Below are 25,460 nucleotides of genomic sequence, written 5' to 3' on the forward strand. Positions count from 1 at the left end.
CACATGGCATCGGTAAACAAGGTAACTAGCACTTTACCAAGCATCATAAATATGTAGTGGAAGAGTCATCATAAAGCTGATTGATATTCCAGAGGTGACCTGCCCAAGGCTTTGGAGTATTTATGCTTCCTCTGCAATGGCACAAGATGTGAAGAAACGCACGAGGTGTAGTTCCTCCCCCACCCACCCAAATTAATTGATATCCACCCATTCGCCCACCTCAACCTGAGATAAGTGGCAGCCAATCTTAATGATTCTAAGTGTCAGCATGGCACGGACTAACCTGGAAAATCATACTGCAAGATTCTTCTTATGATAAACAAATCATTGATTTTGTTCTGCAAACATTACCCCTTATCGGGGGCAACAAGTTCAATAATGGTAATGAACACAATGCAAAGTTTGGAATTCAGTAGATGGCAGGGAAGTCTCTCCTGGTGATCCCAGTTAGTACACTGCGAAAGGTATTGCCAAGGTACGGATAATATCGGCTCAGTCTCTTGGTTAAACTCTTCTTGGTGTCAGTGCTGTATTTCCTATTAATAAAAATAAAAAACAGGCCTGTGAATTATTCGAATGACGTGTAAAATTGTCACTCCCTTCTTCAAAAAACTAAAGAGAATAAACCCCCATAACTACAGCCCAATCAGGCTAATGTCAACTCTTAGATTAAAATTAGCTGACACATGGATTAGAAAATGACAGCTGGCTCAGATTCGTTGAAGGCAAGTTGTGTTTGATTAACCCAGTTGAGTTCTTTGATAAAGTAATGGACAGGAATGATGAAGGTAGTGCAGTTAATACGGATTTCTGAAGGTGTTTGATAAAACACTGCTTATGGTCGAGTAGTGGTACGGAACCCGAGTGTTGGTAGAGGTGCTGCCATTGAGAATGCACCAGTTGATTGTGACTGACAGTTAACTGCCAAGCATGGTTTGAACTTTTAAGCCGGGCAGCGTGATTCTGATTGGTCAAGGCATTGCCTTGAGGAACGAACCCAACAAATGTTTGTAACTTACTTTGTTTAGCTGAAACAATGTATGTATGCATTATTTCAGCCTGCAAAAAAAATAGGGTCTTATGTTTTAATACATAAATAATCATCAGCATGCTAAAAATTATGCTGATAAGCAATTTAAGATTGTCAGTCAGGCCCACATTGTGGCATATTTGCATGTACTGGAAGCCCCACAGTGGTTCACACTGCTGCCTCACAACACCAAGGTCCTGGGTTCAATTCCAGCCTTGGGTGATTGCCTGTGAGAAATTAGCACATTGTCCCTGTGACTGCATGGGTTTTCTCCGGATGCTCTGGTTTCTTCCCACACTCTAAAGATTTGTAGGTTAGGTAGATTGGCCATGTTAAATTGTCCCTTACTGTCCCAAGGTGTGAAGGTTAGAAAGGTTAGCCATGGTAAATGTGTGGGGTTATAGAGATAAAGCGGGGATAACATACACTGTCAGAAAGTCTGTGTAGACTCGATGGGCTGAATGGCTTTTTCTGTAACTAGAGAAGCTGGACTTTTAAGAGCAGAGAAGGATGAGGAGATTTTCTTGGAGTGTAAAACTATGGAAGGTTTTGACAGAAGGCATTACGAGCAACTATTTCTAGCAGTAGAAGGATTTGTCAACCAGAGGACACAGGCTCAGTATAACTGGGAAAAGAACCAGAGGTAACACGAGGAGAATCACATTTAAGCAGTGCAGCATGGTGATTTGGAAGGCACAGCCTGGAAAGATGATGGAAGCAGATTCAACAATAACTTTCAAAAGGGAATTGGATAAACACTGAAAATGTATAGGTTTGCAGGGCAGGGCTATTGGGATTAGGCGGCAGAATTGGATAGCTCGTTTAAAGAGTCTACATGGACATGTGGAACAAATGGGTGGTACGGTGGCACAGTAGTTAGCATTGCTGCTTCACAGCGCCAGGGACTTGGGTTCAATTCCTGGCTTGGGTCACTGTCTGTGTGGAGTTTGCATGTTTTCTCCACGTCTGCGTGGTTTCCTCCGGGTCTACCATTTTCCTCCCACAGTCCAAAGATGTCTGTCCATGGTAAATTGCTCCTTAGTGTCAGTGGGACTAGCTAGGGTAAATGCATGAGGTTGTAAGGACAGGGCTTGGGTGGGATTGTGGTCAGTGCAGATTCGATGGGCCGAATGGCCTCCTTTTACACTGCAGGGGTTATTTAATCTATTAAATAGTCACATCCAAGATGGCACTGGAGGGTGGCGACTTCTTGCAAACTGTGCCCAGTATACCCTCGAATTCTATCTTTTACTCTCGCTCTACGCTTTTAAAACTTTAACTCTGTCACAATGATTTCAAATTTTTCAATGGACCTAACATACATTAAGTTGATCTTTCTCTACACCCTAGCTATGACTGTAACACTACATTCTGCGCCGTCTCCTTTCATTCTCTATGAACAGTATGCTTTGGCTGTCTAGCACGCAAGAAACAATACTGTGCACTGTACGTTAATACATGTGACAATAATAAATCAAATTTTACAAGTCAGACCGCAGACAAATGGACATTTTGGCTTCACTTACCAGTTCCATTTCAATCCAGGATGACAGTAAAATCTCGATGAAGCGCAGGTTCCGTTACAGATTGCAACAGCCGGACTGTGGAGCCTGGAAGAATCCTCTGCAGTTTGGCCCTACCTTAAATGAGAGCGGCACAGTTAGGACATAACGCCTCTCCTATCAAACCACATCACTTTGTAATGTTGTGCGTCCATCCCTCAGTCAACATCACAAAAAAATACAATGTTCAACCATTATTACATTGTGGGGGCTTGCTGTGTGCCAATTGGCAGATCTATTTCCTACATGACAACATTGACTACCCCTTTGTTGGTCATGACGCACATTGACACATACAGAGGTCATAAAAAGCGTGATATAAATGCAACTCTTCCTTTTCCTTAAATGTAAAAACCCAAAGAATTGCCGACTCTTTCGACTTCCCAGCTTCCGGTGATTTTGTAATAGGCGGCAGACTTGGATAGCTCGATTAAAGAGTCTACACGGACACGTGGAACAAATGGGCAGTACGGTGGCACAGTGGTTAGCATTGCTGCCTCACAGTGCCAGGAACTCGGGGTCAATTCAAATCAGGTTTGGGGTTCTGTATTCACCACTTTCTGATTTAGTTTGCCCTCTTTCCTAACCTTTCCATCTTGTTTATGTTCCAAACTTACAGGTCCCCTTCTATTTCCCCAAGTTCTTATGAGTCACACTAAGTTTTAGCCACCTTTCTTTGGTGCTAAAACATTAATAAATCCAGTTAAAAAGGCAATTCAGAAAAGTGCGATTGAATTTAAAATAAGCAGAACAGAAGGAAAGAACAGATGTGTTTCACATTTCATAAGCATGCCAGGTTTGGCCACACAAGTCGTATCTCTAGTGCTTATTAGTTTTATTATCGGGTCTCTCGCAATTGCTCTCAGTATCTATTCAAGTCAGGTTTAAACAAGAAAGTCCACAGTAGATAATGGATTTCCAATGTCGGGCAGACATTTTGTAAATAAAACTGAACACGTGTGCACAGACATGGACGGACACGCACACAGGCAGGCGGGCGGGCATGCATGTACGTGTATACACACACACACGCGAGTGCTCTCAGGGGTCCGTGTGAGTGTTTCGTCAATAGATACTTACAGGTTCGTAGAGGTCCCAGCAGACACTTGTAAATAGCCCTGTGATTGGACAGCTTGACAGTGAAAGCACAGCAGCACAGCCAATGGGCAGCTTCATAAGGAAAAGGACCAGAAGCATCTTTGGATCCGAGAGAAATCCCTAAAATAAAAGAGCTGACGCCATGTAAATTCTAATAAATTAAAAACTGGTGCACTTCTCCAATGAAATGTCAAATAAATAATAGGATCACAGAAAATGCTTCATTATTGTCGTGGCACGTGAGGCTGGCAGTGAAAAATTACTTCATCAAGTGTCACAATTGATATTCTGATCTAGAATTTAGGTCTATTTAAGATCTATAAATGTAATAAAACCAGCTAAAAATGAAAACAAACATTGTTTATTCACGAATCAGCAACCTTCTTTCAAATCAGATTAAGCATTCATTCTTTGTGCTGTTGAATGTCATTTCTAAGACAAGATGAGATGAAAATCACAAAGTGGATTGGCCTCCATGACTGTTACATTTCCTTCTGACAATCCTTCTGCTCCTAAGGACAAAATGGAGATTCAGCAGAAGGGGCAGTGCCATGAGCTATGTTTTCATACAATTCTTTGAGCCAAACTACCCCCCCGATGTGATAAAAATACATCCCATCCCATCCACAAGTGTGCATCTAAGATAAAGACAGCTTTACATGGCACAGTCCTCCACACAGCAACATATATTCTTCCCACATTAGACGGGAGGCCAAGGGTTCTGTGGTAACCTGATTAGCCAAACCCGTCCCAGCTACACCCATCGACCGAAGATAAAGGCCTCACCTTGGTTTTTGGCTTTGAGGATGGAGTAGCAACAAGCCACCATGTCAGAGACCACCTCAAGGAAGAATGAAGGGTTGTCCCTCACTCCTCGGCCAAATGGGAGCCGTAGAACGCATGCATGGAACCTAAAAGCAAAATCGTCAAGGATGATGCCATGCTTCCTATTCTCAATTCACACTAATGAAAGATAAAAGATTAGGATTTATTCAGCATGGTACTAAGAGGCCTGTTCCTGTGCTGTATTTTCTTTGTTCTTTGGGGTTTTAGTTCAGTTGGGCCTTACGGTCGGTATAGGCTTGGAGGGCCGAAGGGCCTGTCCCCGCACTGTAATTTTCTTTGTACCTCAAAGATACTGACACGCAATGAATTACTTTGAATGGTAACATCTACCTTAGGTGCCAACGCGGCAGTGGAAAATTACAAACTGTATTCGATTAGTAGCAGCTTGATTGCTTTGCAAAACCAGTTAAAAGAAAGACTTGGGTTTTCACAGAACTTTATGTGCTCAGAACATTACAAAGCACTTCATAAACCATTAATTACCTTTTGCAGCAATGGTTCAGAAAATAATTTCCTCTCCCATTTAGATAACAGGAGATGAACTTCAGAAATTGCTTCGCAAAACAATGGAGATTGACCACCAACCAATAACCTCTTCCCGATAAAAGGGAATTATCTGTGAGTGACAGGCTGTCAAATATTCTTTGAGCAACAGAAGGGTCACTATTGATCCCACCAATTCACAGGGTACATGTCAACATCCAGAAGTTTAATGGGTTTAATTGCAAAGAACCACACAAAATCAAAAGATAATATTGTAAAGAGGAGATACCGCTGCATTGGCTGAGGTGAGGGAGTAATGGGGTGGACAGACATTGCATCAGGTACAAAACAGGGGCAGCATGGTAGCACTGTGGTTAGCACTGCTGCTCCACAGCGCCAGGGACCTGGATTTGATTCCCAGTTTGGGTCACTGACTATGTAGAGTTTGTATGTTCTCCCCATGTCTGTGTGGGTGTCCTCTGGTTTCCTCCCACAGTCTGAAAGACATGCTGGCTAGATGCATTGACACGAACAGGTGCCGGACTGTGGCGAGCAAGGGAATTTCACAGTAACTTCACTGCAGTGTTAACGTAAGCCTTATTTGTGACTAATAAATAAACTTTACAGCACTGAGTATAAAAATTGGCAGGTCATGCTGCAGCTGTACAGAACCTTAGTTAGGCATTATTTAGAACATTGCGTACAAATCTGGTCGGCATATTACCAGAAGGATGTGGGTGCTTTGGAGAGGGTACGGAAGAGGTTTTCCAGGATGTTGCCTGGGCTGGAGGGTATTAGCTACGAGGAGAGGTTGGATAAACTCGGTTTATTCTCAATGGAATGACAGAGGTTGAAGGATGACCTGATAGAGGTTTACAAGATTATGAGTGGCATGGACAGAGTGGATAGTCAGATGCTCTTTCCGATGGTAGAAAAGTCAAGTTCTAGGGGACGTAGGTCTAAGATGCATGTGGAAAAGCTTAGAGGAGATGTGCGAGGCAAGTGTTTTACACAGAGGGTGGTGAGTGTCTGCAACGCGCTGCCCGGAGAGGTGGTGGGAGCAGGTGTGATAGCGGCATTTAAGGGGTAACTGGATGAACACGTGGATAGGATGGGAATAGAAGGATAAGTGAATATCCAGTTTTAGTTTAAGCAGATATTATGTTTCGGTGCAGGCTTGGAGGGGCGAAGAGCCTAATCCTGGGTTATACTGCTCTTTCTTCTTTGAACAGCCTACACAGAAAATTCAGATTAAAACCTTCTGCATCAACCTCCAGAGCAAGTATATGCTCCTGTGCTGGGACTCCAGTACTAAATGGAGATGTTCTCATTCAAAGCAAACATTCCCCTCACGTGGACATAACATCTCCCATGGCACTATTCAAAGAGTGGGGGACATGGAGGGAGTGTCTACGGCGAGGGGTGGGAGGGAAGAGAGTGTCTACGGCGAGGGGTGGGGAGGGGGGAAGAGAGTGTGCATGGCGAGAGGTGGGGAGGGAGGGAGTGTGTACGGCAAGGGATGGGGTAGGGAGTGTGTATGGGAAGGGATGGGGAGGGAGGGAATGTGTACAGCGAGGGATGGGGGGAGGGAGTGTATACGGGGGGGGGAGGGAGTGTGTACAGCGAGGGGTGGGGGGGAGTGAGTGTGCACGGGAGGGGGGGAGGGAGGGAGGGAGTGTGTATGGCGAGGGACGGTGTATGGCGAGGGAGGGAATGTGTACAGCGAGGGATGGGGAGGGAGGGAGTGTGTACAGCGAGGGATAGGGGGAGGGAGTGTGTACGGGAGGGCGGGAGGGAGTGCGTACGGCGAGAGGTGGGGAGGGAGGGAGTGCGTACGGCGAGAGGTGGGGAGGGAGGGAGTGCGTACGGCGAGAGGTGGGGAGGGAGGGAGCGCGTACGGCGAGAGGTGGGGAGGGAGGGAGTGTGTACGGGAGGGAGGGATGTTAATCCTTCAATCAACATTTATTTCGTTGTAATCGTAGGGTCCCGGATGCTGAGAATTGGCTGCTATTTTTTATAACACTTCAGTCCATCACCATCTTGCTGGAAAGGCCTGAGGTCCTGAAAGGTGCAACAAGTGTGAGCGCTGATGGGGGCACTATTAGCGAACACATTTACCATTCTACACACAGCACACAACAAACACAAGAAAGAAAGAAAACAGGCAAGTTTTATTAACTGTCTCTTCCAACTGTTAATATAAAGAATCTCATCACTAGGATGGTTTGAGTCTGAGATCTGAACTGCTTTAAGATCCCACTCTGCCTAAAATCAGTCCAGCTGTGTAAATGTGAGAACACAAAGTACTTACTGACCTGTCCAATATTATCAGTATGTTTAACTTGTGTCTTTGGAATTGATGCCTCTGGCAATGGAAGTGATTAGCATCGTGTGCCCAATATCTGCAGCTACTCATGGTCCGTGTCAGTGGTGTAAGCGGCAGACTCTGCACAAATGAAGCAACGATCGTGCCAATGAGACATCTTGCGCTTGACAGTATTCCCTAGGGCTGAATTCCCCCACTCTCATCAACATCCTGGGAATGGGGCTTATCATTGACCAGGGACTGAGCTGGACCAGCTGTACAAAGATCAGAGCCGGGAATCCTGTGGTGAAAAGCTCACCCCGTCTCCCCAAAGCCTGTCCACCATCCGGGAGGCGCAAGTCAGGAGTGTGATGGGATACTCTCCACTAACCTGGGTGAGTGCAGCTCCAACAACACTCAAACGTTTCAGATCAATGCAGCCTGTCTGCTCGACACCTCATCCGCCACCTTGAACTTTCACTTCTTCCATCTTCGAGACAGCGGCAGCAGTTTGTACTGTTTACAAGATGTACTGTAAAAACTCACCAAGCCTTCGTTGAAAAAAACCTTTCCAACTCATGAACACCCACAGGGATGAAGGAGGAAACATCGGCAAGCTCTTCTCCAAGCCACACACCATCCTGACCTTTGGACCACACTTGCTGAGCTCCCTTCCTAACAGCACTATGGATATACCTACACCACACAGACTGCAGCTGTTCAAGGCTCACAACTACCTTCTCAAAGGCAGTTAGGGATGGGCAACAAACACTGGCCGAGCCAGTGACACTCACATCCCATGAGATATTTTTTAAAAGTTACCTCTTCCTGCAATTTAAAAGCATCAGAAAGAATTCTCAGAGCAGCGTGGAAAGTTTGGAACTAATGCTTATATTTGTATCATAGCCTTTATGGACGTCCTACCCGGTGCATTATAATTCATATTTAGGCATTTCAGAATTGTACAATGGGACACAAGATTGAACTGGGATAGGGTTTGAATGTCTAACAATGGTTTTACAATACTCTCAAAAGAAATACCATTAGATTTGTCTTTGATACAGTTTTTCAAAGTGGAATAGGTTCTTTGGCACGCGAGCGTAACCAGAACAGCATATTTGTTTTGTTATCATTTTGATTTGGTTTATTATTGTCACATGTATTACCATACAGTGAAAAGTATTATTTCTTGCGTGCCATACAGACAAAACATACTGTTCATAGAAAAGGAAAGGAGATGGTGCAGAATGTAGTGTTACAGGGTGTAGAAAAAGATCAACCTAATGCGAGGTAAGTCCATTCAAAAGTCTGACAGCAGCAGGGAAGAAGCCGTTCTTGAGTCAGTTGGCACGTGACCTCAGACTTTTGTATCTGTTTCCCAACGGAAGGAGAGATTGCCTGGGTTCTTAATTATGCTGGCTGCTTTTCCAAGGCTGCGAGACGTGTAGCCATACAGACACACAGATTGGATTCTCCGTCCTCGCCTGCGGCTGGGATTCTCCAGTCCCGCTGCACTGAACAGAGATTCAGCTGAGCACCAAATTCTCCATTCTCGCTGGCAGCAGCGGCAGGGCGAACACGAACGGAGAATCCCGGCCATAGATAGAGGCTCAGTTCCAGCAAATCCTATAAGTGACCTAGCCGGTGACACACAGAAATCCCACAACACCAGGTTAAAGTCCAAACAGGTTTTAAACTGGTGTTGTGGGATTTCTTTGTGTTTTACTTCAGTCCAACGCCGGTATCTCCACATCATGACTAGCCGGTGACACTATAGCTTGACCATTAGCGGATAAGGAAGTATTTATACTTCCTGAAACATCGTTAACTGATATTAAGCTGCATTTTTAACCAAACTCCTGCCCTGCCAACTCACAGGTAGTCTAACCAACGTGCAGAGTTTTGTGAAATCTCAGTTTGGAAAAGTCAATCTCTGTACAATAGAACGCCACTGAAGACTGTGAGATTAAGGAAAAACTCAAGTGATGATTACTGAGTGAAATAAGGCTGCTTGAGCAATGTACTGTTCCTGGCATAGCTCTAAACATTAACAAAGTTCAAGTGAGTCGTTAACCTTTTTTTAAAAAGAGGGTTATAAAATGCAAATCAATAACACACTTTTTAAAGTAGATCGAAATGTTAACTAACTTCTTCAAATACCAGGATCAAGGTTCACTTCATTCCCATTGATTCAAGCCAAACATTTTGAAGAAGGATAAAATATACTTATGTCTGTCACACAAGGGGGCATACATACTTCAGCTGAGGACTAACCAGGGTGGCACAGCAGTTAGCATTGCTACATCACAGCGCCAGGGACCTGGAAGTTAACCGAGACGTTAGAATTCCTTGTATTCTTAGCAGGATTCCTGTTGGATTTCATGCACCCAAAAAGGAGGACCAGGTCTCAGTTTAACGTGATCTGAATGTTGAAATTCCACACAACGTAGCACTTTCTCAATGCTGCAGTGTGGAATTCTTTACATGTAACCAATCTGGAAACTCTTCACACATCCCACTTAATCCCAGAGCAATGGGATCAAATCGGGTGAGATGTACCGGATTCCATAAAATTGGGTTTGAATATCACTGTCTTCAGAACTCATTCAACAAGAAGGATATAGAAATACATGACCTTCAGGAACATGCCCAACACAACTACCCAAAGTTGCAAATCAAGAAGACAGTGTTCCTACAGCTCAAGGTAGATATCCTAAGAGGAATTTTGAGAGATTCAACAATATGCTGACCACTTATTGAAGCAAAGCATTGTTGAAGTCACCAGGGTCACCTACAGACCAAGACCAAATGGACAAAATCCCCTCACTCTCAGGATGGTGTCCCTCTTGTTGAGGATGACAATACCATCGATTGACACTTAAAAGATCATTTCCAGCAACTCACAGAATCCCTACAGTGCAGAAGATGGCCATTTGGCCCATTGAGTCTGCACCAACCACAATCCCACCCAGGCCCTACCCCCATAACCCTACATATTCACCCTGTTAGTGCCCCTGACACTAAGGGGCAATTTAGCATGGCCAATCAACCGAAACATCTTTGGACTGTGGGAGGAAACCGGAGTACCCGGACAAAGCCCATGCAGACATGAGGAGAACGTACAGTCAGTGATCCAAGCTGGGAATCGAACCCTGGTCCTTGGCATTGTGAGGCAGCAGTGCTAACTACTGTGCCACCGTGCCACCTCTCAGCCAATATTCTCCAGGCCACGCTCCCCACAAAATACTAGAATCCATGCGTGAAGCAACATTGATGGGAGAGCTGTAACAAGCAATCAAACTGATGAGAAACAATACAGTCAGCTGAGTTTACAAAGCTGGGAGCTTTTCCTCAGATCAAGACTCCACGCACTCATCCTACAGATCTGGAAGGAAGTGCACTCCCTCTACCAATGGCCTAGTCCATGGTGTACGGGGCAGTGTCAAAACTTGCAGGTGATCCAGAGCTTGGAAGCATTGCAGAACTTCAAAAGGGATATGGACAAGTTGGTGGAACAGAGGGGGACCACTGACAGATGGAGTTCAGTGCAGAGAAACACAAAGTGATTTATTTTGATCGGAAGCCCATGGAGGGACAATATAAAACAAAGAGTGCAAGTGTAAAGGGAATGTGGAGGTATTATCCACCTAAAACGTTAACTCTGTTTCTCCCTCCACAGTTGCCGCCTGACCAGCTGAGTATTCCCAGCATTCTCTGCTTTTAGCCAGGTTTCCAGCATCTTCAGTATTTTGCTTTTGTATTTCTGAAAATATTAACCTTTCAAACTGGAGAATTTACAGCGCAAAAGTTCACATGCAATCCTCTCATTCCATTCTTACTCGAAGTACAGGTCTTTGTCGTCCAGTGAGACCGTGATGAATAGATACTTGCCAAGGGCTGGCTTCCTGCACCCTAGCGTAAACCTTCTGGGGGGGGAGGGGAGCCTGCCTCCCGCTTAGCCAGTTCACCTTGTTAATTATATAATGGCTCATTAATGGGTTTGAAGTTAGGACAACGTCCACCTCAAGAGGGCGCCTCAGAGAGCTGCTGGCCAATCAGAGACAACTGTGCTCCAACAGCACCAAATGGAAACAGTGACCACTGCTGGTACTCATGATGTGGATGTGCCGGCATTGGACTGGGGTAAACACAGTAAAAAGTCTGATAACACCAGGTTTTAGTCCAACCGATTTATTTGATAGTAAACTCAAGCTTTCGAGGGGACTCCCTCTTCTTCAAGTGAATGGAGAGTTCTGGCCTCGGACAGAGCATATAAAGCACAGACAGTTTACAGGTTACTGATTAGAATGCGAATCTTTACACCTAACCTGCTGTTCAAGTCCTAAAGTGGCCGACAATGTGTGTGGAAGGAGCACTGATCACAGTTTAAAGAGATGTGTATTGTCTCCAGACAGTACAGTGAGTGAGGTTTTGCAAACCCAGGCAAGTCACGGGGGTTACAGATAGTGCGACATGAACCCAAGATCCCTGTTGAGGCCATCTTCATGTGTGCGGAACTTGGCCAGCAGTCTCTGCTCAGCGACTCTGCGCTGTCGTGTGTCGTGAAGGCCACCTTGGAGAACGCCCACCCGAAGGTCAGAGGCTGAATGCCCATGACCACTGAAGTGTTTGCCAACAGGGAGGGAACAGTCTTGCCTGGTGATTGTCGAGCGATGTTCATTCATCTGTTGTCGTAGCGTCTGCATGGTCTCCCCAATGTACCATGCTTCGGGACATCTTTTCTTGCAACGTATCAGGTAGACAATGTTGGCCGAGTTGCAAGAGTATTTACCATGTACCTGGTGGATGGTATTCTCACGTGTGATGATGGTATCCATGTCGATGATCCGGCATGTCTTGCAGAGGTTGCTGTGGCAGGGTTGTGTGGTATTGTGGTCACTGTTCTCCTGAAGGCTGGGTAGTTTGCTGCGAACAATGGTCTGTTTGAGGTTGAGTGGTTGTCTGAAGGCAAGAAGTGGGGGTGTGGGGATGGCCCTGGCGAGATGTTCATCTTCATCTATATGTTGAAGACTCCAGAGAAGATGTTGTAGCTTCTCCGCTCCGGGGAAGTACTGGACGACGAAGGGTACCTGTGATCAGTGCTCCTTCCACATACATTGTCGGTCACTTTAAGACTTGAACAGCAGGTTAGGTGTAAAGATTCACATTCTAATCAGTAATCTCTAAACTGTCTGTGCTTTATATGCTCTGCCTGAGGCCAGAACTCTCCATTCACCTGACGAAGAGGGAGTCCCCTCGAAAGCTTGTGAGTCTACTATCAAATAAATCGGTTGGACTAAAACCTGGTGTTGTCAGACTTCTTACACTGCTGGTACTGCAGGGTCAGTCAAGCAAGTGGTAGGACCCAGAAGTCTCGCAACACCAGGTTAAAGTCCAAAAGGTTTATTTGGTAGCAAAAGCCACTGGCTTTCAGAGCGCTGCTCCATCATCAATCCCACTCACCTGATAAAAGGAGCAGTTCTCCGAAAGCTGGTGGCTTTTGCTACCAAATAAACCTGTTGGACTTTAACCTGGTGTTGAGAGACTTCTTACTGTGTTTACCCCAATCCAACGCTGGCATCTCCACATCAGGATCCAGACACTAAGCCGGAGGCCTCGCTGCGGCCAGGCTGACAATCCTTCTGAAGAAGTGGGAGGCTAGTTGGACAGGGCGGGAAAGGGGGAGCATGTGGTTTAGAAGGACAGCAAAAGGCAAAACTGTGGGTGGGGAACTTTTAACGGCAAAGAGAGCCTGGCAAGGGTTGCACACCCCCACCCTCTTTCACTGACCCACAGCCTGCTGGGTTAAATCTGCCAGGCTACACATAGAATCATAGAATCCCTACAGTGCAGAAGGCCGTGTGGCCCATTGAGTCTGTACCGACCACAATCCCATCCAAGCCCTGTCCCCATAACCACACATACTTACCCTGCTAATCCTCCTGACACTAGGATCAATTTAGCATGGCTAATTCATTTAATCCACACATCTTTGGTCTGTGGCAGAAAAGTGGAGCACCCGGAGGAAACTCAAGAAGACATGGGGAGAACATGCAAACTCTACACAGATAGTTACCCAAGACCGGAATTGAACCCAGGTCCCTGGTGCTGTGAGGCAGCAGTGCTAACCACTGTGCCACCATGACACCATGTCAAAGTGCTGATGGGACAAAGCCCTCAATGGGGCATTAGTTCCACAGTTAAAAGCCACTTGACTTCTCCCCGTCACCTGTAAAATTGTGGCAGGGCAGATGGACCAGTGGGCACAACAACAAATAGGGCACAGTGCCATAATTTACAGGTTTATCTGCTCTGTTGCCCTAATTTACAGGTTTATCCGCTCTGTTGCTCCACCTGTGACTAGTCTGTTATATTCAGCTCTGTATGACCCATTTTCAGCTTGATGTTGATAACCAGGCCTCCACACAACCGAGCTAAGCCACCACCACCTGTTAACCAGGTTCAGAAAACTAACCAGTCAGGATTATTCACCAGGTCAACCTTACCATCTGTCAAAAACAATTCCTTTCACTTTACCAAATGGTAGGTTTAAAAATAATTCCCCGCGTGCCCTTAACAAAGTGCCATTGACAGGCAAACTAGAACCAGAGGGCACAATCTCGGGCTAGAGGGACGATCCTTTAAAACAGAGATGAGGAGGAATTTCTTCAGCCAGAGAATGGTGAATCTGTGGAACTCTTTGCCGCAGAAGGCTGTGGAGGTCAGGTCATTGAGTGTCTTTAAGGTAGAGATTGATAGGTTCTTGATTAATAAGGGGATCAGAGGTTATGGGGAAAAGGCAGGAGAATGGGGATAAGAAAAGTATCAGCCTTGATTGAATGGTGGAGCAGAATCTTTGAGCCAAGTGGCCTAATTCTGCTCCTATGTCTTATGGTCTGATGGTACAGGATGTCCGAAATGGGAAAGTGAAGAAGCTGCGGAGACAAGGGGTGGAATTCTCCTGTCACGCCCACCATGGGAATTGTGGTGGGCGGGACATGGATCTCAGGTGGGGTTTTCCAGTCTTGGGGTGAGCGCAGCTGGACAATCCCACCCAAGGATTGGATGAGCATGTCTGAATATTGGAGCCACACAAAAACACGACAAACAGTAAATAAACCCCAGACTAGAATAAACTCAGGTGGTCTCCTATTTATTTATAATCTAACATTCCACATCAAACTAACAGATAGACAGTTGTTTGGATAATACCTGTAGGCCTGGAGGAGGAATATCTTGTAGATGTTGATGGTAACTGTCCTGAGGGTATTGACCTGCAGAAATTAGAACCATGCTGTGAGATAGATCAAATTCATACTTATCTACACACAACATACTTACAGCACACGCACGCACGCACGGACAACGCGTGAACTTGAAGGGGAAATAATCATTGAGGTGGATGATCAGCCATGATCATATTGAATCGTAAAGCTGGCTCGATGGGCTGAATAGCCTGCTTCTGCTCCCACGTTCCTATATTTGTTTGCTTTTCCATGAAACATGATCAATTAAGGGTTCCACTTTGGGCATTTCTGGCCCTGCAACTTTGCAGATAAGTTTGTGTGACAATGGAGATAACAGCAACTGTTACTTGTTGTGCTGTCACGTTTGGACAGGTGAGTGTTTGGGCATTAAACTTGGACAAGCAAGATAAGCAAACAGAGGGACTGATGTCAAACAGTCCACCATGAACATCACTTCCAATTGTAAACTCTTATTATTCATCTCTTGACCATTATTAACCCTTAGAACAATGTGAGGAAAAACCTTTTTACCCAGAGGGCAGTGACAGTCTGGGTTGCACTGCCTGGGAGGGTGGTGGAAGTGGGTTGCCTCACATTCTTTATAAAGGGTCTAGATGAGCACTTGGCACGTCATAACATTCAAGGCTAACATTCAAGTGTTGGTAAATGGGATTAGGTCAATATGTTTCTCATGTGTCAGTGCAGACTCGATGGGCTGAAGGGCCTCTCCTGCACTGTATAATTCTATGATTCAATATAATAGATTCATGCCTCCTTCCACATGTAGCTAAATGATTTTATAAAAACAGCAAGCGCTTGGTCAAAAGAGGTGATCATCCAACAAGCAAGAGCCTGACTGAATCTATTAGATTAAACAATTTTGACTCAGAGGAGGTGCAGGGCCATCTAGTTAGTCAGTGAACAGCCGCCCCTGAAGCCAGTGGCGATTTTCATGTGACTGTCACAGGAAGACCAAACCTACAAGGAAGCCTCTGTACCAGTGATGGGCAGTGCCCAACCTGTTTGGAGTCATCATGGATGGCATCAAGAACATAACAAATAGGAGCAGGAGTAGGCCATCTAGCCCTTCGAGCCTGCCCCACCATTCAATAAGATCATGGCTGATCTGTCGTGGCTCAGTTCCACTTTCCCGCCCTCTCCCCATAACCCTTAATTCCCCTGTCTATCAGAAACCTATCTACCCGTGACTTAAATATATTCAGCGAGGTAGCCTCCACCGCTTCAATGGGCAGAGAATTCCAGAGATTCACCACCCTTTGAGTGAAGAAGTTCCTCCTCAACTCCAATCTAAACTGCACCCCCCCCCCCTTATCTTGAGGCTGTGCCCTCTAGTCCTGCTATCCTTTCTAAGCGGGAAGAATCTCTCTACCTCTACCCTATCCATCCCCTTCATTATCTTATACGTCTCTATAAGATCCCCCCTCATCCTTCTAAACTCCAACGAGTACAGACCCATTCTACTTAGTCTCTCTTCATAGTCCAACCCCCTCATCTCCGGTATCAGCCTAGTGAACCTCCTCTGCGCTCCCTCCAAGGCCAATATATCCTTCCACAAGTGCAGCAACCAAAACTGCACACAGTACTCCAGCTGCGGCCTCACCAGTGCCCTGTACAGTTGCAGTAAGACCTCCCTGCTTTTATATTCTATCCCCCTCGCTATAAAGGCCAACATTCCATTCGCCTTCTTGACCACCTGCTGCACCTGCAGACTGGGTTTTTGCAACTCATGCACAAGGACCCCCAGGTCCCTCTGCACCGTCGCATGCTGCAGCTTTTCGCCTTTTAAATAGTAATCCCTCCTACTATTATTTCTGCCAAAGTGGATAACCTCACATTTGCTAACATTATACTCCATCTGCCAGGTCCTCGCCAACCCGCTCAGCCTATCATAAGGACATAAGAACATAAGAAATAGGAGCAGGAGGAGGCCATCTAGCCCTTCGAGCCTGCCCCGCCATTCAATAAGATCATGGCTGATCTGTCGTGGCTCAGTTCCACTTTCCCGCCCTCTCCCCATAACCCTTAATCCCCTCTCCTATCAAAAACCCATCAACCCGCGTCTTAAAAATACCCAGCGAGGCAGCCTCCACCACTTCAACGGGCAGAGAATTCCAGAGATTCACCACCCTTTGAGTGAAGAAGTTCCTCCTCAACTCCGTTCTAAACCGCACCCCCTTTATCTTGAGGCTGTGCCCCCTAGTCCTACTGTCTTTTTTGAGCGGGAAGAGTCTCTCCACCTCTATCCTATCCATCCCATTCATCATCTTATACGTCTCAGTGAGATCTCCCCTCATTCTTCTAAACTCTAACGAGTACAAGCCTAGTTTATTCAGCCTCTCCTCATAGCTCAACCCCCTCAACTCCAGTATCAGCCTAGTAAACCTCCTCTGCACTCCCTCCAAGGCCAAAATATCTTTGCTCAGGTGCGACGCCCAAAACTGCACACAGTACTCCAGCTGCGGCCTCACCAATGCCCTATACAGCTGCAGCAAGACCTCCCTACTTTTATATTCAATCCCCCTCGCTATGAAGGCCAGCATCCCATTCGCCTTCCTGACCACCTGCTGCACCTGCAAGCTGGGTTTTTGCGACTCATGCACAAGGACCCCGAGGTCCCTCTGCACCGTTGCCTGCTGCAGTTTTTCGCCACGTAAGTATTAGTCCTTCCTACCATTATTCCTACCAAAGTGGACCACCTCACACTTGCCAACATTAAATTCCATTTGCCATTTCCTGGCCCATTCGCCCAGCCTATCTAGATCCTTCTGCAGACTCTCCACACCCTCCGCACAATTTGCCGTTCCCCCAATCTTGGTGTCATCAGCAAATTTCGACACCCTACACTCGGTTCCCTCCTCCAGATCATCTATCCAGATCCCTCTGCAGACTTTCCACACCCTCCACGCAATTTGCTTTTCCACTCATCTTCGTGTCATCAGCAAATTTCGTCACCCTACACTCAGCCCCCTCCTCCAGATCGTCTATATAAATGGTAAATAGTTGAGGCCCCACCGATCCCTGCGGCACTCCACTAGTCACCAACTGCCAATCAGAATAGCACCCATTGATACCAACTCTCTGCTTCCTATTAGACAGCCAATCCTCTATCCACGCTAACACCTTACCCCCAACTCCGTGCACCCTAACCTTCTGTAGCAACCTTTTATGAGGCACCTTATCAAACGCCTTTTGGAAATCTAAAAACACCACATCCACCGGTTCCCCTCCGTCTACTGCACTAGTCACATCCTCATAGAAATCCAATAGCTTTGTCAAACACAGCTTCCCCTTAACGAATCCGTGCTGCATCTGCTCGATCAAACCATTCTTTTCTAGGCGCCTTGCTATTTCTTCTTTGATGACGGATTCAAGCATTTTACCAACTACAGACGTTAAACTAACCGGCCTATAATTCCCTGCCTTTTGTCTGCTACCTTTTTTAAACAGCAGCGTAACATTAGCCGTTTTCCAATCTTCTGGCACTGTGTTTGCATAGGAAAATTTGCAAGGCAATGCGTTTGCGTAGGAGAACATTCAGCTGTACGCTCCTATAACTGAGTCCTCACTTAGAGCTCTGTTAAAAGATCAGTCATCCGCCACTGAGTCTCTTACTTCCAAGGCTTCCAAAGTTTGCATGAAATTCTGGAATGGGGCTACCTACTATATCATCATACCCCACTCCTCCCCTGCAGATCAGTGAGAGTGGTGAGGGACAGACCCACATGGGTGGCGATGGGGAAAGTATAACTCTCAGGAGAACAGCATGGTCGCTGCTCCTAACAAACCCTCAACCAACATCCGTCCTGGTGCCAGGAGGCCAGTTGGTGAGACTAAGTTAGCAGTAGCCATTGTGCTGCAGTCAGGCTCCCTCCCTCTGCTGACCTGGTTTCGACAATGGTTGTGATTGTGGGTATATCGTAGAAAAGGTGAATACCACACTGCAGCAATCGGATCCCGAAAAAATAGAGGATCCCAATTCCCTTCTGTTAAATAAACCTGAACACCCCACTACATCGGATGCAAAACGGCATCGGACATACTTCCCGGGATGAATAGGCAGCAAAGCTGCCACCCAACTTTCTGAGCTGAACATCCATAGGGTGGGACACTCCGGTCTCGGCTGTGGCGGGACCCGTCGTGAATGCAAATGGAAAAATATGGCGCTCCAGCTAAAACTCCAGCGGCACCGGAAAATCCCAGCCACAAACAAGGACGGAAGTTTTTGGCCAATGTCTCATGTTCAAAACTGACCCTGTCTAAATCACACAGCACTCCACTGAAGTTACTGAATGGAGCAGGAACTGAATAAATTTAATATAAAATTCACTGACTCATCGTGGATTTACATAGTGCAGAAGGAGGCCATTCAGCCCATCGTACCTGTGCTGGGTCTTGGAAAGAGATTTCCAATTTGTCTTCCTGTTCTGCTCTTTCCCCACAGTCCTGCAAATGTCTCCGCTTTGTCGTGGCTCAGTTGGTCAGCCTCTTGCCTCTGAGCCATGAGGATCTGGGCTCAAGTCCCACTCCAGGACTTGGGCGCAAAAATCATAAGAGAATATGGACTATGGAATATGGACTATGAAGAGAGACTAAGTAGACTGGGTCTGTACTCGTTGGAGTTTAAAAGGATGGGGGGGGATCTTATAGAGACGTATAAGATGATGAAGGGGATGGATAGGGTAGAGGTAGAGAGATTCTTCCCGTTTAGAAAGGATAGCAGGACTAGAGGGCACAGCCTCAAGATAAGGGGGCGGGGGGCAGTTTAGATTGGAGTTGAGGAGGAACTTCTTCACTCAAAGCGTGGTGAATCTCTGGAATTCTCTGCCCGTTGAAGCGGTGGAGGCTACCTCGCTAAATATATTTAAGTCACGGGTAGATAGGTTTTTGACAGACAAGGGAATTAAGGGTTATGGGGAGAGAGCAGGAAAGTGGAACTGATCCACTTCAGATCAGCCATGATCTTATTGAATGGTGGGGCAGGCTCGAAGGGCTAGATGGCCTACTCCTGCTCCTATTTCTTATGTTCTTAATAGAGGTTTACAGCATGGAAACAGACCCTTCAGCCCAACATGTCCACGTCGCCCTTTTTCTTAAATTAACCACTAAGCTCGTCCCCATTGCCCACGTTTGACCCATATCCCTCTATACCCATCTTAGCCATATAACTGTCTAAATGCTTTTTAAAAGACGAAATTGTACCTGCCTCTACCACTACCTCTGGCAACTCCTTCCAGACACTCACCATCCTCCGAGTGAAATAATTGCCCCTCTGGGCCCGTTTGTATCTTTCTCCACTCACCTTAAAGCTATGCCCTCTAGTTTTAGATTCCCCTGCCTTTGGGAATAGATGTTGACTATTTACAAGACCGTGTAGCACTGGGGGAGTGCTGCACAGTTGGAGGTGCTGTTTTCTGGATAAAGCATTAAACCCAAGGCCACATTTGCTTGTTTGGGTGGATGCTAAAGATGCCATGGTGCTACATGAAGAAGAAGAAGAGGGTTAACCCTGTTGCCCTGTCCAAACTTTACCCCTTCATCAATACTGCACAAAAAACCCCAGATTATTGGTCATTACAACAGGGGAGCATGCTGGGTGCAGACTGGCTGCTGTGTTAACACTCCGCTAAATACTTCACTGGCTGAAAGCATTTTGAGGTGTCTGGTAGTCACCATTATGTAAACGCAAGCCTTGCCTGATGTATCTATCTCATTCCTGTTGGATATTTAGTGTTGAACCTGCTTCTAGCACCCTCTCTATTAGTACGATGTTGCACCATAAAATCTCCCAGCGTCACTTTCTTTTCCTCACGTCCTCTCTGGCACTTTTACCAACGAACACGGACATTAGGGAAGATGTTTCCATTAGTGAGAGAGACCAGGATCTGAGGGCAGAGCCTCAGAGTAAAAGGGATAAGCCTTTAGAACCAAGATGACAAGGAATTTCCTCAGCTGGAGGGTGGTGAATCTGTGGAGCCCATCACTACACAAGGCTGTGGAGGCCAGGTTATTGAGTGTATTTAAGACACAGTAAGAGGTCTCACAGCACCAGGTTAAAGTCCAACAGGTTTATTTGGAATCACGAGCTTCAGGTGAGTGATGAAGGAGCAGCGCTCCAAAAGCTCATCATTCCAGATAAACCTGTTGGACTTTAACCTGGTGTCGTGAGATTTCTTATTGTGCCCACCCCAGTCCAACACCAGCATCTCCACATAGTATTTAAGACAGCGATAGATAGGTTCATGAATGGTAAGGGGATCAAAGGCTATGGGAAAGGGGCAGGAGAACGGAGTCGAGAAACTTCTCAGCCATGATTGAACAGCACAGCAGACTCGATGGGCCGAGTGGCCTAATTCTACTCCTATATGTCACAGTCTTATATATTCTCTGTTGCGCATTGCTCACGGAGATGATGGGCAAGAATTTAGCAAACATCTTTCTGACGCGTGTCACAGCTCACCTCCAGATCCAAGAAGATGTGGTGACATTTCAGCTTTAAGACGGCCAGTAACTTCCTCCTCAGATTCTCTCCAGCTTCTGAGCTGCAATTGAAAGTCAGGCTCGATCTGATGGAGGTGTTTGCGTAGCTAAGTTTTAAAGAGATGGTGAGTTACTCGCATAGAATACCGGGCACAGAGTTTCAGAGCCTATTATTGATTGGAAATTCTGGGAATCTCCCCATTATCTGGTGATCAAGTTATTGTGAGCTTAAAAGCTTTAATAGCAAACGCAGATTTTTTTTTAATAATAGCAAAATACTGCAATGCTGGAAATCTGAAATCAAAACAGAAAACGTCGGATAAACTCTGAGGGTCCAGCAGCAGGAGTGTTCTGTAGAAGAGTCACTTAGACTCAAGACTCTGCTCAACTCTGCTTCTCTCTCCACAGGTACTGCCAGGCTTACCGAGTTTATCCAGTATCTCTAGGGATCACAGAATCCCGACAGTGCAGTCTGCACTGATTCTCCAACACAGGGTCCCACCCAGGCCCTTTCCTGTGTGACCTCGTGTTATTTACCCCACTAATCCCCCTAACCACACATGCTACAGACAAAAATACTGCACCAGTTCAGTTCATGTTGATTCATATTGTGGCATAACAGAACAAAACAGATTGAGCAACACCATTATCAAAGCTGTCATCTTAAGTAAATTTATTTACTAATTAGTCACAAGCAGGCTTACATTAACATTGCAATGAAGTTACTGTGAAAGTCCCCTAGTCACCACACTCTGGTGCCTGTTCAGAGACACTAAGGGGCAATTTAGCATGGCCAATCCAACTAACCTGCATATCTTTAAACTGCGGGACCTGCATTTGTGATTCAAACATCATCCTCAGTAACTATAAAAAGTTAGGAAATAATCTGATTGTCAAAGGACATTTCAGGTTAGGTGAGATGGGCTTGTTCATCTATACGTGCGCTGAGAGTGGGGGGAGTTCAACCGGATAGTTTCAGTAAGAGTTTTTAAACCCAGTTTATTTGCGTGGAAATATATCATGACCAACAATGATAGACACAGTGGGCGGCACAGTACCATGGGACCCGGGTTCAATCCTGTCTGGGCAGCGTCTGCACACTTGCCTGTGTCTGTGTGGGTTTCCTCCGGGTGCTCTGGTTTCCTTCCAAAGTCCAAAAGCTGGTCAGGAGCATTGGCCGTGCTAAATTCTCCCTCAGTGTACCCGAACAGGCGCCAGAGTGTGGCAACTAGGGGACTTTCACAGTAACTTCACTGCAGTGTTAATGCAAGCCTGCTTGTGACTACTTAATAGATAAATTTACTTAAGATGACAACTTTGGTAATGATGTCGCACGATCTGTTTTGTTCTGTTGTGCCGCAATATGAATCAAAGTGCAGTCGTGAACTGAACTGGTGCAGTATTTTTGTCTGTAGTATGTGACTGTCGTAATTCAGCCAGATGTCACTTTCTCATCACCAAAGACCCTTCATTGTACCAGAGGCTGCACCCACAGTTAGACAGTCTACACTGGCACCTACCACGTTGGCCCAAGGTAAGCAACTGGTTTAGAAACACCCGCTGCCCACTTCTCACTGGGTGAGAATCAGCTCGCTAAATAAGGAAGCTCCTATCCCGCAAAGCCCATGGAGAGATCTGTCGATGATAGAGTCATCGAGATTTACAGCACAGAAACAGGCCCTTCAGCCCAACTCGTCCGTGCCAACCAGCTTTCCTAAACTGAACTAGTCCCATTTGCCTGTGTTTGGCCCATATCCCTCTAAACCTTTCCCATCCATGTACTTGTCCAAATGTACGTTAAATGTCGTAATTGTACCCGCCTCCACCACCTCCTCGTGGGGATGATCCCCCCTCGTGTCCTTTACATCCATCGTAACACCAATAAATTGTGAATGCTGACTATACTTCACCTTTATGATACTGGTATGTATTCTGAAGTACAAACTAGACTACAACAGTTATTGACACTACAGACTGGAAAGATAGCCACATGGCTGACTAGTGATTGTTAGGAAGTATCCATTCTGATATTCATTAGGCTTTCTTAATTGAGGGTATGTGGTGCATACAGCTTCCAATTACATAATCACATGTATATTAGAGATTGATATATACACAATGTCTTCCATACATTCTAACACCATAACCCTCCACAGCAGAAAGATCAAATCCGTTTGAATACGTCAATTTATTTTTCAAACCCTGCAATTATATGTTAAAATTTAACTTCTGAAGCCAAGTTTGTATGAGAGTACCATTCAAGTAAAGTCTTTTGATGGGGACAACTTGTCAACAAGAAACAAGTGCCTCAGTTCCTCAGCGTTTCTTTCTTATTTGTTTATGGGATGTGGGCATCGCTGCTAAGGCTTGCATTTGTTGCCCATCCCTAATTGCCCTTGAGCTGAATGGCTCGTTAGGCCATTTCAGAGAGCTGTTAAGAGTCAACCACACTGCTGTGGATCCGGAGTCATATGTAGGCCAGACCATTTAAGGATGGCTGACTTCCTTCCCCAAGGGACATGAGACAAATGGTTTCATGGTCATCATTAGAAATTTAATTCCAGATTTTTATTGAATTCAAATTTCAACATCTGCCGTAGTGGGATTCGAACCTGGTTCCCCAGAGTATTACTCTGGGTCTCTGGATGACTCATCCAGTGTTAACAGCACTAGGCCACTGCCTCCAGGTGACGGGGGAAAGAAATTGCTGCTCAGTATCTGACTCTCCCTCGAAATGGACTTCCTTCACTTCCCACCCCGGTTGAGGCATCAGATTACCTGCTCTTCCCTTCACTTTTAATAACTGCCAACAAAGATGGAGTCCAACGGTCTCAGATCACTGCCCAGCCTCCCACATACCCACCATTCTGGGCCACTGGTCAATCCTTGCCCCCGAATGGACAGTCGAGATTGTCAACTTGCTGCTTGAGGAGCTGTGTTAACACGAGCAGGCCCGATACAGTACGGTTCCTACCTGGAATAGTCGCAGTAGACCTCCAGCGTCTGTGTATCAAATAGCAGGCCACACCAAGGGAAGAGAGAATGTTCCGGCAATGACTTGGCCTGACTACGACCCGGGAGGTTCTCATCCAGAGCAAAGTTGACCACCGTTTTATGAGGGCTGATAAAGCAGCCGTACTCTGGGATTCCTGCAGCCAGAATTCTTGATCATTAAGAAACAGAGATAGTTGTTCAGTATGACCCCTTCAGAACGTTAACGCGCAGCAATGGAGAACAGCAGCATCGTCCCTCTGCTGAGGGTCAGCTGTGGCTCATTGGCAGCACTCTTATCTCTGAGTCACAAGGTTCCAGGTTCAAATCCTACCCCAAGATTTGAGCACAGAATTCAAGGCCAATAACGGGAAGTGCTGCACAGTCAGAGGTCTCGCTGTTCAGGTGACACATGAAGCCAACGCCTAGTCTACTCTCTAAGATTGAAATGAATGATCTCCCAGAACTATTTCAAAGATGAGGAAGAGAGTTATCTCCTTGGCGACATTTGTCCCTCAATCCAACAATTACAAGATTACGTTAACTAGTCATTCTGACGTTGCAGTATGTGGGAGCTTGCTGTGCATTAATTGGTTGCATTGTTTAACTCAGAGCACTGATTCAATATCAAAACTATTTGATTGGCTGTAAAGCACTTGAAGACCTTCAATGGTTGTGAAAGGTGCTATATAAATGCAGGTCTTTCTTTTTCTCTACTTTATATCTGCGACATTCTCCACAATTGGAGGATAAGATCCTCTGGCACTATACAACACTGCTTGTCAATGTGAACAGCTATCCATAATGCTTCACAGCACCAGGGACCCGGGTTCAATTCCAGCCTGGAGGATAAAGGGGAAAACAAGAGAAGGAATGATTCTGGATTTCCGTTGCACTTCCCATGGCTTCAGGTCACCTGGAAGTACTTTACACTTTTGGAAGTGCAGTCATGTTAGGATATCGGAAACACAGCTGCCACCCTGGCCACAGCAAGATCCCATAAATACAATGTGATAAATCATAGAATCTGTACAGTGCAGAAGGAGACCATTTGGCCCGTCGAGTCTGCACTGACCACAATCCCACCCAGGCCCTATCCCTGTAACCCCACATGGACAGCACGGTGACACAGTGGTTAGCACTGTTGCCTCACTGCGCTAGGGGCTCAGGTTTGACTCCAGTCTTGGGTCACTGTCTGTGTGGAGTTTGCACATTCTCCCTGTGTCTGCGTGGGTTTCATCCGGGTGCTCCGGTTTCCCCCTCAATCTGAAAGACATGCTGGTTAGGTACATTGGCCATACTAAATTCTCCCTCAGTGTACCCGAACAGGCGTCGGAGTGTGGCAACTAGGGGATTTTCACTGTAACTTCATTGCGGTGTTAATGTAAGCCTACTTGTGA

The 25,460-nt window shown here is 46.0% G+C and overlaps 1 protein-coding gene across 2 annotated transcripts in view; it reads right to left on the minus strand.

Moving 5' to 3' along the window:
- Positions 1-218: 218 nt before the first annotated feature.
- Positions 219-25,460, minus strand: part of tert (telomerase reverse transcriptase) — a 44,727-nt gene continuing 19,485 nt past the window's right edge. The window contains exons 12-18 of one of the 2 annotated variants that reach the window (XM_080202529.1): positions 24,044-24,232; positions 21,050-21,176; positions 14,537-14,598; positions 4,477-4,601; positions 3,673-3,810; positions 2,557-2,670; positions 219-536 (exon numbers count right to left, since the gene is read on the minus strand). In XM_080202529.1, the coding sequence (XP_080058655.1) occupies positions 2,567-2,670; positions 3,673-3,810; positions 4,477-4,601; positions 14,537-14,598; positions 21,050-21,176; positions 24,044-24,232 (745 nt within the window). In that variant the 3' untranslated portion in view covers positions 219-536; positions 2,557-2,566. Of the gene's footprint in view, positions 537-2,556; positions 2,671-3,672; positions 3,811-4,476; positions 4,602-14,536; positions 14,599-21,049; positions 21,177-24,043; positions 24,233-25,460 lie in introns of those variants that run through there. The other variant, XM_080202538.1, reaches the window with a different exon arrangement.

This window comes from Carcharhinus amblyrhynchos, chromosome 2, assembly GCF_965287045.1.
Source record: "Carcharhinus amblyrhynchos chromosome 2, sCarAmb.v2.hapA, whole genome shotgun sequence".
Taxonomy (NCBI): domain Eukaryota; kingdom Metazoa; phylum Chordata; class Chondrichthyes; order Carcharhiniformes; family Carcharhinidae; genus Carcharhinus; species Carcharhinus amblyrhynchos.